The following is a 13,940-nucleotide window of genomic DNA, read 5'->3' as shown; positions in this document are numbered from 1 at the left end:
CTAAAACTGAAACATCAGCATCAGTCATCTACATTTCTATGTGTTTGTTCTTTTACATTTGACTAAATCTTTATTGTTCTACTGTGTTTAAATCACATGTTTTATATATGTATATACATACATACATATATATATGTATATATTTATATTTATATTTGTTGTTATTTGAAATAAAAAATTATGGGAATTAAGGATCATAAAATGGTTTAATAGTTATTTTACTGATTTTTCCTGTTCTGTTAAATTAAAGCTAATATCTCATAAAATCACAAAAAAATATTATTTTACATTTTTACTGAAAACAACATGAAAAAAACTGTAAATATCATTAAAAATCTGTATTTTAATAAATCGTGTTTTCTTCTGTACAATGTGTGAAAATAAGAAATTAAAGTATTTAGTATTTAAATCTGATCGTTTCTTTGCATATATTAATAGTTTCTTCATATTTATTTATTGTTGTTGTTGTTGTTGTTGTTGTTGTTGTTTATGAACACCAGCGTACAGCCGGTGCTGCTCCACCACGGCGACCGATGGCTGCTCAGACTGAACCTGGTGGAGCTCCGTCCTGCTCCAGTCTGAGCCGTGGGAGGTGTTGGTGGACCTCCTTCACACTCGGCTGCCTGCGGCTCTATAGAACATTCCAGCGAGGTGTCGGGTCGGTGCCGGCGCTGAAGGACGGCATGTGTTTAACCTCTGATTAGGCCCAGGAATGTGAAACATGAGCGACGCTGCGGGTCCGGACAGCGTCGCTTCACACGTCGCTAATCTGTCGCTGAAGGAGCCAAACGACCAAAGCTGGTTCAAGCTGCAGCACCTGGGCCGGGCCAGAACCCCACAGAGGAACCGCCTTATCTCAGAGCTCATCTTTAAGACAAGCTGGAGATGTTGTGATGAAGAACCCGGACTGCTGAGAGCTCAGAGTGAAGCTGCTTTATTCATCCAGCCACACACCTGCACATCTACAGCACCATGAGGTAAAGCACAGTTATCAACATTGTTCACGGTTATTATTCTGACTTGTTTCATGCTCGACTTCAGAACCAACATCGGACTCAGGGAAGCTGCTCACACACGCCCGGCGAGTTCTGCTGCTGCGGCGCTAACAAACACGTCAGCTGGACTTCTACAGACAGCAGGTCGTGTTGTTGTTGCGGGTCGGTCGCTTCACGCTTCGGGTCCAACCCTGATTCTTATTTTCCTCTCTCTAAGCTGCTGTGATGGGAAACAGAACCTCTCTGTCACGCTGATGAGAAAGGTTCTGGAGGAGGAGGTCTTAATGATCTGCAGGTCGGAGGTCATGCATCCGACAGGAGAACCTCGTGGCTCGCTGTTGGCTTAATATAAGCATCAGAGGAAGCGTGTGGCGTCTATTTCGGGTTTGGGTATCCGACCGGACCGTCCTCCTGCTCATTACGTGCATCTGAATTCATCCTGGTCTGTTTTCGTCCTCGGCGGAGGTAAACGATCGCTCACGGTCCCGGCTTTGGCAGCTTCCAGCCGTTTCTCAGCCAGCAGCGAAGAGAAACAGATCCGAGTCCAGAACCGAGTCCAATAATAACCTCACATGTCGAACTCTAAAAATAATCACTCTGTCAGAATAGAAGGTGTATAATTGTGTGATTCTCACCGAGCGTTTTACGTAACGAGAGCCTGAACGGTACCGAAGACGAGCTGCATAACAAACAGTAATAGAACAAACACAGAGTATAGCGCGGAGGCAGAACCTATGAGCTGCAACGCCGGAGTAAAAAAACAGTTTCTGTCCTGCAGGTTTTCAGAGTCTCTGCTGCTCTTCTAGCTGCTCTCATCCACAAGAGTCCAGTTATGACAACAAGTCCCAGAGACGTGGTTCTGCTGAGTCCAAACCGGCCGACCGACGTGTGCACGGCGGCTCCGTCCTGTCGGTCGGCTCGGTGCTGCTTCCTCACGCTCAGTCCCATGAGGGCAACAAGGCTCCGGTGCAGAACGTCCGCCGCTCTGGGCTTCAGGAAGAGGTCCGCCGGGCGGCTCCCGGCCAAAACGAGGATAAAATAGGAAGCGTCCCTCTAATGTGTCGGGTAGCTGCTGGACGGTCGGGCCGAGCCGGGACTAGGAGAAGTCCAGCGGGCGGATCATCATGGCCGTGGCCCTCAGCGAGTAGCTGGGCCCTTTGAAGTAGTGCCACTTGATGCCGTTCAGCTTCCCCACGTGCTGGCCGTGAGTGAAGTACATCCCGTTGAGGTTGGACGGACCGCAGGCGTCGAACCACCAGCCTGGACACAAGAGGAGCACAATAAACCATCTGGACAACAACACATCATCAGCAGCTTGAGCAAAATCCAGCTCAGTACCGTGAAGGTTCAACATGAGCTAATGTAGCCACAGAGACCCGAACGAACCCCACCGGGTCAGGAGGAGCACTAACGACTCACATAACGAGGGGGAGGAGCCACAAACCTCCAATTAAAACCTAAACTCAGGTGTTAATGTCTCCTTCAGGATGTCAGTATGTGGAACTCCCAACCAGTCAGTCAGAGCTGATGAAGCCTCTTGGATGGAGGTGGAACGTCTTCAAGGAACTCAAGCAGGTCCAGCTGCTACCATTAAACTACCAGAACCAGCTCAGTATCAGCTGCAGTGTTTCTGTTACATGTCCAAGAATTTTCTTTTCATTTTTTAACAGTGAATGTTTCAGGTTTTTCATTCTACGGTCAGTTTCTCTGTGCAGTCATCATTTCATCATCATGTGTCACATTTAACACATGAGCAGTGTTTTTGTTTTAAAGGTGTTTCTGTGTAGAGCAGCAGATGAGTGACGGAGAGATGTGAGGAGAGGACGTCCAGCAGATGACCTGCTGGCTGGGTCGGGAACTGAAGCGCTGCTCGCGGGTCACCGGTCCGACCCGCTGAGCTGTCCGGCCGCCCCACACATGTGTTTTAATTTAATCTTCAGTGTTCCATTTTCATGTGCATAATCTCAGCTTCATGTGCAAACTTCAGCTATAGGTGCAACATTTACATTATATGTCTAACAGTTCATTTTCATGTTCACTCTCTCATGGATGTCAGCATTTTTCAATGTAATGTGCAATATTTATATTTCATGTGCATGATTCCAGTTTCAGCTGCTAAGTTCATCGACGGTATGTCAGGGTGGAGCAGCGTCATTCACATGAGCAACACCTGGAACGGTTCTTCTCATCACTTCAGAAGTTGTTTTGAAACACTGCGGTAAAGTGAATGACTGCCCCTGATGCTGACACGTGTCCTTGTCATGTTACATGTTTCACCTCCATGTGGACTCGTACTGCATCCGGTGTCAGTGTGACTCCGGACTTCTCTGTTCTAGTTGACTGTAGCTCACCTGGTTTTTACTAAAGAATCCTACTTTTATCTGACTGTTGTCTTTCTTTCTGCTTCTCTGAACACCTGACAGACGAGTTTCCTTCTGCTTTAATAAACTCTTTCTATCTGGGACATATTAAAGGTTCTCTGATGTGTTTAACCAGACGGAGAAGTCTTTGCGTCCTTGTTGTTCCAGGCTTTACTGAACTCTGCTCGACCCTCCGCCGTGTCCTTGGTGGAGGTGAGCGTTTCTCTGGCCTCCGTTCAGACACATTTCGCTGCTATCTGCTGTCAGGAGGTTCACGGCCGAGCCGCTACCTGCTGCTGCTCTCGTCCGTCTATTTAAAGCTGCTGCAGCGGGACGCTATCTGAAGCTTTTATTCTGCTGGCAGGCGACACATTTCAGCGTTTCCCTGAACTGCAGCGTCCTCAGAGCCAAACACGGCGGCTGTCCGACCGTTTCAACCGAACGCCGGCGTGTTGCAGCTGATTTTAAACCCTCTGGTTTCCACAGAGCTGAGAGTTCAGCCTGCATCTTATATTCATGACTTCCTGTTGTTCAGATCACTCATTTCTGTCTTTATGTTCTACGTTGGTGAACAAACGTGAACCTGGACTTCAGCTCGAGGACGACGGACACGCTTCAGTTTTGCAGCAGAAGCTGTAAAAGCTAACAGGTTAGCGACGAGCTGAACTCCTGCAGCTTCAAACGTCCTGAAACGTTATACAAATGTTTAGCTTTAGTTTGTAAAGGTTGCAGCTCCTCGTGTTGACCACCAGGAGGCGCTGTCCTGTATTTAATCAATATGATTTACATAAACATGAAGCCAAACTAAACGAACCGTGTTTAATGAGCTCTGTGGACTTAATGACGTCCAACTTCATATTCTAATGAATTTAGAATGATTTATGATTTAAAGTCCAGCTGGAGTCAATTAATTAAAAACTTGAACTCAGGATTGAGTTCCTAATTATTTTAATTCAAAAACTCCTTTAAATGAAGATGGAAGCTGATTCCTGTAGCTCAGTGTTATTAGAACATGTTTCATCCCAACTTCTTTATTTTATGTTATTTTATGTTATTTTATTTTAGAACATGGTCGTGTTTCCTCCTTCCAGCCCTTCAGGTGACCTCGGCGCCTCCTGGACACCACGTTTGTTTGTGGATCAGACAGAACTCACGTCGATCTAAATGCCGGTTCAGCCCAGCTCACTGATCACCAGCAGTAATCGGACACACGTGTGAATTTACACGTTATCAGTGCTGCAGCCGCGAACACACATGTTCAGCAACACGGAGCGCAACAGCTGGAGCCAATAGGAGGAGCAGGATTTATTCATTATTATTATTACTGATGCTGTTATTATTAGTAGTTGCATCAATAATAATGACAATAACAAATATAATAAATGAAATTAACAAATAAAACTAAATATTGAAATAAAAATATAACTTAAATTAAACCAACATGCAAATGAATGATCAACAAATCATCAAAATAAAACAGAATCAAACAAACATCAAGAAATAAATTAAAACACAAATATTATTAAAGGAAACAAACAAAAACCTAAAAACATTCCACATTTTAGAAAGTAAATAAAATAAAATAAAACCCACAGCCTGCTCCTCTGATTGGTCTCCAGTGGGTCAGAACTTCAGCTCTGAATCAGTCACATGAAGGCTTCATGTTCTGATCCTTCATGTTCTGATCCAGCTGAGCTCTGGACTCACTACGGTGTCGTCCTGCTTTATGTGGTTCTGTTGGTTCTAATCCCTAAGATGTGATTCTTCTGATTAACTGACACCATAAATAACTCTGTGGAGTCAGAACCTCAGTGTTTGGACTCGTTCTGTTCGACTTCTTCATGTGTGTTTTTATTTCTCTTCATGGTTTCTTCCTGTCGTGTTCTTCAGCACAAGACTGCTGAACAACAATAATTTAACCAAATCAAGCTGTAAACCCAATCAGACCGGTTCTGACACCAGGCAGAACCGTCGATGACTTCATCGCCTCCTGTTTGAACTGGTTCAGGATTAAAGATGGTTCTTCTGTTCTGCTGCTCGTCGTAACACCACGAGACCCAGAACATCGACGTGTCCTCCAGACGCTGGTGGAGAACCGAACCGGGCTCAAAGGAGACTCGAGCTTCAGCCTGAGAGGTGGTAAACGTCTGGTTCTGTGTTCTGATGCTGGATCATAATAAACGTGAGGAGCCGAGTCGCTGCTCAGTCAGCCAGCAGAACTCAGAGCTCCTCCGTCTGTTCTGGTTCTGGTTGTCCAACCCGCTGCTTTACTGGACGTCCTTCATCCACGTCGAGCTCAAAGCAGGAACCAGAAGCTGCCGTCTGGTCCAGTTCTGATGAAGTACGAGCTCCCCGCCGATCCTCCGGGGTTCTGGTCTGAAGAGATTCCTGCTGCTGTGAATATACTGGTTCTGTGTTCTGATCCGGGTCTCGTCCTCGTGTAGTTCCTCTTGTTGTTCCAGAACCTTACGTCATTCCGAGTCAGCCCGGCTCTCATGAACGAGGAGGATAAATCAGGTGATAAACGGGGCAGCGCTGGGTTCGGACCAGCCGGTTCTGCCTGGATGTGTGCAGGCCGTGAATCAGGCCCGGCGGGGCGCTGACGGCGGGTCGGGTGCCAGCTGCCTGCCAGCGGCGGCGGTGACTCAGAGCTGATCTTAAATCTGCGCTCAGAGATGCTTGATTAGAACCAGGTCAGAACCTCGGAGGTCAGCGGCTCCGTTTACAGTCACTTTAAATCTGTCTGACACTTGGGGCGCCGCCCGGACCTCTTTACACGGCGCCCGGCTCCAACTGGACCGGCTGCACAGCGACGACTAAGAGGTGCAGATGGATGTTAAAGTAGCGGTTCTGATCGCCGTGACCCAGATACTGAGCGGACCGTGAACACTGGTCATAAAGACGGAGAGAAGACCTCTGGAACAGCCGAACCTCGTCTCCAACTGAACTTGTGTTGGGTGGATGGTTCTGCTCAGACCCGTCTGGAGCTTCAACAGTTTCCTGCTGCTCGGTGAAACGTTGCTGAGATCTGGCAACGCAGCAACGTTGCTCAAAGACGTCAGACAGGAAATGAAACACTAAAAGTTCTGACAGGTGGTGGTTGGAGCTGTTCAGGAGACAAAGTGTTTCACTTCCTGTTACCGTAATGTCTGGACTAGAAGCTGCTACTTTATTCACACGCTCTGAACGCTGCGGCTTAAACAACGATGAGACTAATTTATGGATTTGTACGAATTCACCTGGAGACCAAAGTGAGGCTGAGAGCGACGACGACAGAGAGACTGAGGAAGTGATGAAGTGATTCTGAGGCTGTTCAGCTCCTGAAGACACTGAAGAAGACGACTTTAGTGGTTTTAGTGCAGGAGGAAGATGAAGATAGCCATCAGGGACTTTTCCTGGTAGCTGCTGGAGTTTTATTTCCTTAACCAGCCGTGTTACAGGAAGTGTTCAGAAAAAAGCCTCTACGGTACGTATCTGTGGATGTTACCGCTACGCATTTAATTAAAGGTTAAAACATCTTTCTGTGTAAATATCTCATGTTCCAACGTGGACACCTGCAGCTTAGAGACCAGAGCAGCCTGGATATGAACACACCTGGTTTCCTGTTTAGAGTCAGTGGGTGGAGCTTATATTCAGGTGCCTCTATAGTCCAGACATTACGGTAGTTGACCCTTTACAGACTGTTCAGGTCAAATTTAACCGTTTAGACGTTTGAAGGCAAAAACACCCAAAACGTCTTCTAGCCTGAAATTTGATGAATTTTCCTGCAGCTACTCAAAATACATGTTAAAATGTTTGACTTCAGTCCAGGTGCTCCAGATGTTTGACCACTGAGATGGATCTCAGGTCTGCCAGTGGGTCACAGCAAGGAAGACGTTGGTTTTAGGGAGTCTGGAGCCTGTGGAACGTTTAATGTGTGTTTTTATTTACGTTTGTTGTTGGACTTTAGTTATTTAGACGTTCTAAACAGATCTGACACCTGAGAGTTTAGCTGCTCAGGAGCTGTTTGAGACCAAAAACAGAACTCCAAGACTCCATGTGATGGCTGGTGCTGCTCCGTGTTCTGGTTCTGCTCTCATGTCAACCTCATAGTTTTGGTGATTTCAGACCAACTGGAGCTTGAAGATCCTCCACCGTCACCACAGTCTGCTGGTTCTCAGCTGACTCCAGTAGCGACGGTTCAGCGAGTGTTGGGTCTGTAGCTGGTTCTGATGGCTCCGGTAGCGACGGTTCAGCTAGCATTGGGTCTGCAGCTGGTTCTGACGGCTCCGGTAGCGACGGTTCAGCTAGCATTGGGTCTGTACCGGTTCTGATGGCTCTGGTACAAACTTCAGACTAAATGAAAGTGAAACTAAACCCGGCAGGCGTTTCTAAAGCAGCAGATGTGAAACCAAAGTCTGAACGTGATGGAGCTCCAGGAAGTGAGGATCCAGAACCAGCTGCTGACAACAAACACAACCGACCCGACATCTGCTGACCCACAGCGGACACACACCTGCAGGTAAAGTCTGTAGAAGCTGCATCACTGGATGTGACGCAGGGTTTCAGTGTGAAGCTGAATTCAGATTTTCTAAATATTGGACACTAATGGACTCTTATTTACGTTGGAGGACATTTATTGCTGCAGACGTCTCAGAGACACAAACATGCTCTGTTATGATATCTGTTATCTTGTTTGTGCTGCACTGAGGCGCTCGTGTCTCTTTTGTGATGTTTTAACGTCTCAACAGCTGAGTTTTAACTGCAGTCAAACATCTTGTTCATAACCTGAGAACACACTGAGCCTTCATATGTGTGTTTAATTAGACGGTGACATCGGACCGGGCCTTGGCTTCTGGGGCTCGCTTCACCGTTTCTTTTTTGGGTTTGTTAACTTTCCTTCTGTTTTCATGTTCAGTTCACTCGTCTGTTTCAATGTGAGGCCACTGACGGGCTGAACCTCGGTGGTTCTGTTTCATTAAACTCTCTCCTACATGCACAACAAGCTGCAACACTAAACAAAGTAAAACAACAAAAAGCATCACCTGAGCTCTTCAGCCGCTAGTTCATGTCTTTCTTTACCAACAAATCAGATAAACTGACAGAACCTGAAAGGATGAGACAGAAACTGACATTTCTTTTTGGAAAAAAGACAAACCAGTGTCTCTCTTTCTTCTACTTCCACAACATTTCAGTTACAAGCGACTGGGAGCCGCCCAGTCCAACCACAGCCTCCTGCTTCTGAACCTGCTGCACGTCTACAGGTGGTTGTATGAACCACACTTCAGGCCTCGGCACCAAATGAAGCATGAAAATGTTGGTTTGTTGGACTTTCCTGCAGAAACGTTCCTGTGAGTCGCCTCTGATTCATGCTAGCAGACTGTTAGCAGGCTGCAGAACCAGCACCGAGGCTGGAGGTGAATGTCTTACCGCCGGTCAGCATCAGCGCACACTTGCACATGCAGTTGTCGTTGTCCATGTCCTTGGTGCTGAAGTCGGCTCCGTGGATCACCAGGCTGCTCTGCCGGCCTGCAGTCCCACTGTGGCTCTTCAGGAACAGCCTGAAACACAACCAGGGCAGCTGTTTATGTCTCTGTTGTGTCAGAGCTCCAACACCTGGAACAACATGAACACAGACTATAAGGTGAAGCGTGGAGGCAGCAGAGTGAGGAGCGTCTGGGAATCCCATCTCCGTCTGCAGGATGTGAATCTAAAGCGTGACAACAGACCGAGCCGTTAAACGCAGACGCCGCTCAGCAAAGAGCTCAAAAAGCTGCTCGTCTGGAGTCCGACCCGCTCGTATTTCTCCTCCGGACCTCCTGCCGCTCGGCCTCATTGTCACGACGCCACATTTTTGTGTCATGAAGCGTTTTGGTTGCTCATCAGAGGAGGATAAAGAACCTGCAGGGGGCGCTGCTGCTGCTGCTCATTCAGCTTTAACGAGCAGCGAAGGTCATCGTGCTGAGAGCCTTAAAGGACGTCTAATGACTAAAACAGGTCAAAACTACGACGACAAATAGGTTTAAATGAGAGGATTTTTAGCTGATTTAAATATTCAGCCACACGTTAAAATAAATAAATGACTATATTTTATTAACAGTTTGTGTCATTTTTTTGTCTTTTACAGTCAAAATGTAAATTAATAAAGTTTTAAATTACTTTCCTGGTTATTATCTGTAATTTAACACAACAGGAAATATCAGTAAAATCATCTTTTAATCTTTAATATACACAAACCTTCCTTCAAATACCAACACATTCAGGTTTTTTACTGACAAACACAAACATGACCACAGAGCAGATAGATGGACTGTTCTCTACAGGTTCAACTGTTTTCTGGTGTTTAACAGATTAATTAATGCTTCTTTTATTATCTGTAGTTTAACAAACTACAGAAAATCAGTAAACTCAAAGTTTGAACCTTTATTTGGTTTTTTACAGTCCAGGACTGAATGTTGTGGACACGACAGACCAGCAGCAGGACTCTGATGAACTGGATCCTTCAGAACCTCCATGCTCAGAATCACACATTTTAAACCAGCGCTGAGTCTGGAGGCGACCTGCTGGGTGACGTTCTGCAGGAGAACATTCATTCTGCTGCAGCTCGTGTTCTCCTACGTCTGTGTTCTGTGCTTCAGTCAGATGAGTGCAGCGCTGGACTCTCCTCTTATTATTATTATTATTATTATTATAATTAGCACAGTGACTGTGGGAGCGATCCTCTGAGCTCGTTTCTGGACTCCAGGGAGCAGCAGGCCGGGTTCTGAACTCCAGTGTCCAGCTTTCTGATGAGAAACGAACAAATGCATAAACGACGTTTAGCATCTTTCGGGGGACGATGAAACTTTGGAGGCCTCAGGTGGAACATCTCAGCTGAAGGACTCCTGTATTTGGACAGCTGTGTAAATGCCTGAGTGTGGGAACGTCCACCGAGCGGAGCCGGGTCCAGTCAGAGGATGGTCTGATGAGGTTCTGTGAGGACTTCACAGGCTGCACTGGATGTTTTATCTGGTGTCTGCGAGGCAGCAGATGTCCTGAGATGTTTTCCAGCTCAGAGTAAACTCACGTCCCCAAACACCGCCTCACGAACAAACAACACAACGTCCATCAGCTGAATCCTGGTTCTGGAGACTCAGACCGGGCTCAGAGGAACAACAGGCTTTCCTGTAGAGCTCTGATGATGTGCGCTGATGGATCGCCAGGACACATCATCTGGACGGGCTTCCATGGTGACACTTTGACAGGCTGCTTTAAATAGTCTGCGGCTGTGTTTACCGGCTGCGCTGCATATTTACCAGACCAACAACTGACAGCTGCAGTTTTTCCTGTCCGGGTCCATTAAGCACTCGCATGATAAGTGGAGTAATCCAGAGATGAGCCAAGAGATGAAGTCAAGAGGAAGACACGCTTCTGCTGAGGCCAGAGAGAGAAAACCCACAGACTCATTCACAGCGAGGGAAGTATCTGAGGACAAACAGCTCCTCATAAAGTCAACCCGAAACCTCAAAGTTCCTCCTCAGAACATCTGGTTCTGTATCCGCAGCACCTTTATCCACTGACCAGAGTTCTACCTTCAGACTGTGAATGTTCCAGAGGTCCAGGTCCTTGAAGTCCACAGAGGAGGGTCCAGATTGATCACTTTAATGGACTTTTTCCATCATTTCTGAGCCTCAGAACTTCATCAGTACAGCAGATAGACACATGACATTTAGGAGGAAGAACACATCTGGGTTCTGCTAGAACCTGACACCAGATCAGTTCTACATCCATCCAGGTGTCTCAGTCATCTGGACCCTCCTCTGTGGACTTCAAGGGCCTGGAAGTCTGGAAACACTCCCAGTCTGAAGGTAGAACTCTGATCATAAAGTTCCTGCAGATACAGAACCAGCTGATGATTGATTTACTGTGTTTTGTATAACGACCTTTAAAGGAACTCAGTAATGAGGCTGGTCAGGGCTCATTAGGAACCACAGCGTTCTTCCTGGGGGGGATCATTTGGTTTCACTCAGCAACACCTCTGGGGAAGGCGCTGGTGTTGTTCCATTTAAATTCTTTAATATTGTTCTGGCGGCTCTGATGTTTCTGGTCTTTCCACATATTTCTACAAGTCAGAACGTCACAAGATTCAGTTCACCTGACTCACAAAAATACATTTTCCAGTTCACCTGCAGCAGGTTTCTTGTTTTCCAGTTGATGTCTGTTGCTGTAATTCCCTCTAAACATCTGACACTTATCTAATTTAGCGACCTATAAACGGAGCGCTAACATTAGCTGCTGTCATTGTGCCGGAGGTCTGACAGCAGCACACGGCAGCTGCTGAAATAACACCATTGAAATGCTACGTATAGCTGCTAAAGTTAGCGCGCTATGCTCAGCCCGGCCGTCAAGCTTCACCTTCAGGACGGGAACAGCGACTCGGCATGAGGAGGGATTCTGCACAAAGTTTAAAGTTTGTCAGAAACACGCTGCCTGAACAACAGCTGCTGGCCGTGTGGAGAGAATGAAGCGTGCAGCACCAGCATGGACGTTACAGGACGTGATGGACCAGTGGTCCACCAGGGAAACACCAGAAGAAGAACTCAAACTATCATCTGAACAACACTGCTGGAGCGTTTCTGTCTCTGTCCAGCACATCCAGATATTCTGTTATCTGCAGGACTGTGATGTTCTGCTACACTGGACAGCTGTTTGTATCATGGAGACGGGGGCTGCAGGTGGATCAGTGGTTAGCACCGTGGCCTCACAGCTAGAAGGTCGCCGGTTGGCGTCCCGGTGAGGACACCCGGGATCTTTCTGCGTGGAGTCTCCATGTTCTCCCCGTGCAGCGTGGGTTCTCTCCGGGTTCTCCGGCTTCCTCCCACAGTCCAGAAACATGCTGAGGTTAATTGGTGATTGTAAATTGTCCGTAGGTGTGAATGTGAGTGTGCTTGGTTGTCTGTCTCTAAGTGTAGCCCTGTGATAGACTGGTTACCTGTCCAGGTGAACCTGCCTTCACCCTGAGTCAGCTGGGATAGGCTCCGCCCCCCATGACCCTGGTGAGGATTAAGGTGTAGAGATGATGGATGGATGGATGGATGATGGAGACAGAAACACCTCCAGCTCCACCCTGAGAGGAGCTCAGTCTCCCATCAGACTGTCTCTACTCACTGTGGACTGAATATAAAGGTTACCTGGCAGTTCGCTGAACACTCCGTCTCAAACGTCAGATAGAAGATTCCACACACTGCAGGTAAACTGTGTTCTGGTAAAGGTGCAACCAGAAACCTGAAGTGTAGATTTTTGTTGTCAAAAACAAGAGTTTATCCTGTTTCCTTGGACCGCTGGGCTTCTCTCTCTGATATAACGCGGTAGGTTTCCAGTTTCAGGGTCTTGGTGTGACTTATTCTGGGATGTGTTCCTATAAAAATGACAGTTTTCATTACAGCTGCAGCACCATGTGGTCACACAAAGCCAGATGAGTGTTTAATTAACACTAAGAGCTCAGACTGTACAGAAGTGGACCACTGTTTGTGCTGTCAGCTTTTCTCAGGCGATTATCCTGAATGTCTCTCGGCCTCATCGTCTCAGACGTCTGTGAAGGAGATCCGTCTGAACCAGTAAAACCCAAACTTCCTGCATGATTAAACACCACTAAGGCTAAACTAGATTTCTTCTGTGTGATCTGGGTGAACTTTAACGAGCTTCAAAGCCTCGACACAGATTCAGTTTCAGTCATAATGAATCTGTGCTCAGAGCGGCGTACGTGGGAATGAAGTGGGAGCAGATCAGGTGAGCTATCGGGTGGCAGCGATGTGTTTATCTGAGAGCGAAGCCAAGGAAAACTGGGTTACGCTGACTGACACGTTATCAGACTGGAGCAACAACCTCAAGGCTGCAGAGAAGGCTTCACGCTGTGGTCAGAACCCGTCGATGCACCAGTTGTTCTTCATTGGAGCAACATCACATATGTACGATGAAGTGTTCTCCCTAGAAAGCATGCTGGACATAAATCTGTCCTGATGTATGTAGAAACGCTGCTAATGCAAAGCAGAGAGGAGTCACGGCACATCTGCTGGATTACAGCTGCATGCGACATGTTTGTAGTTTTTCTCTTGTGCTGCCCAGAGCAGAGTTTGGGTTTCAGATGGTCGCCTCTGGGACAGATTCCTGTGAGGAGGTTTGTGAATCTGATAGAATCTAAGAGGAGAGGACACAGATGAAGGATCACAGGAGTCAGATCTGCTCTCGCCTTCTTTCATGTCCGCACGTGGAGGCGGCGGCCGAGTCGACTGAGCGTGTGCAGCTCCACACCTGGCAGCCATTAGCCTGCCGAGCTGCCGTCTGATTGGCCGGTTGCAGAGGTTAATCACCCCGACCGATGGTTGGTTTCCTACCACGAGGCCACAGAGGTGTCCAACCAGCTTCTAGGAGTTGGACAGCTGCAGCCACATGAAAGCTTTTCTCAGTGTTCGCTGACAAGACAGTAAAGGACCAAGTGGGTAAGATCCTCTGCTGAGGTTAGAACACCTCACAGTTCAACTCCTGATCCATCTATCTATCTATCTATCTATCTATCTATCTATCTATCTATCTATCTGTCTGTCTGTCTGTCTGTCTGTCTGTCTGT

At 47.1% G+C, this 13,940-nt stretch overlaps 1 protein-coding gene across 1 annotated transcript in view; it reads right to left on the bottom strand.

Moving 5' to 3' along the window:
- Positions 1–918: 918 nt before the first annotated feature.
- Positions 919–13,940, bottom strand: part of angpt1 (angiopoietin 1) — a 65,561-nt gene continuing 52,539 nt past the window's right edge. Inside the window, exons 8-9 of the mRNA XM_008292380.1 lie at positions 8,765–8,895; positions 919–2,255 (exon numbers count right to left, since the gene is read on the bottom strand). Coding sequence (XP_008290602.1) covers positions 2,092–2,255; positions 8,765–8,895 — 295 coding nt within the window. The 3' untranslated portion in view covers positions 919–2,091. The remainder of the gene's footprint in view (positions 2,256–8,764; positions 8,896–13,940) is intronic.

The sequence above is a fragment of the Stegastes partitus genome, unplaced genomic scaffold (assembly GCF_000690725.1).
Source record: "Stegastes partitus isolate 25-593 unplaced genomic scaffold, Stegastes_partitus-1.0.2 Scaffold806, whole genome shotgun sequence".
In the NCBI taxonomy this organism is placed as follows: Eukaryota; Metazoa; Chordata; class Actinopteri; family Pomacentridae; genus Stegastes; species Stegastes partitus.
This window is presented reverse-complemented; position numbering and strand designations above follow the sequence as displayed.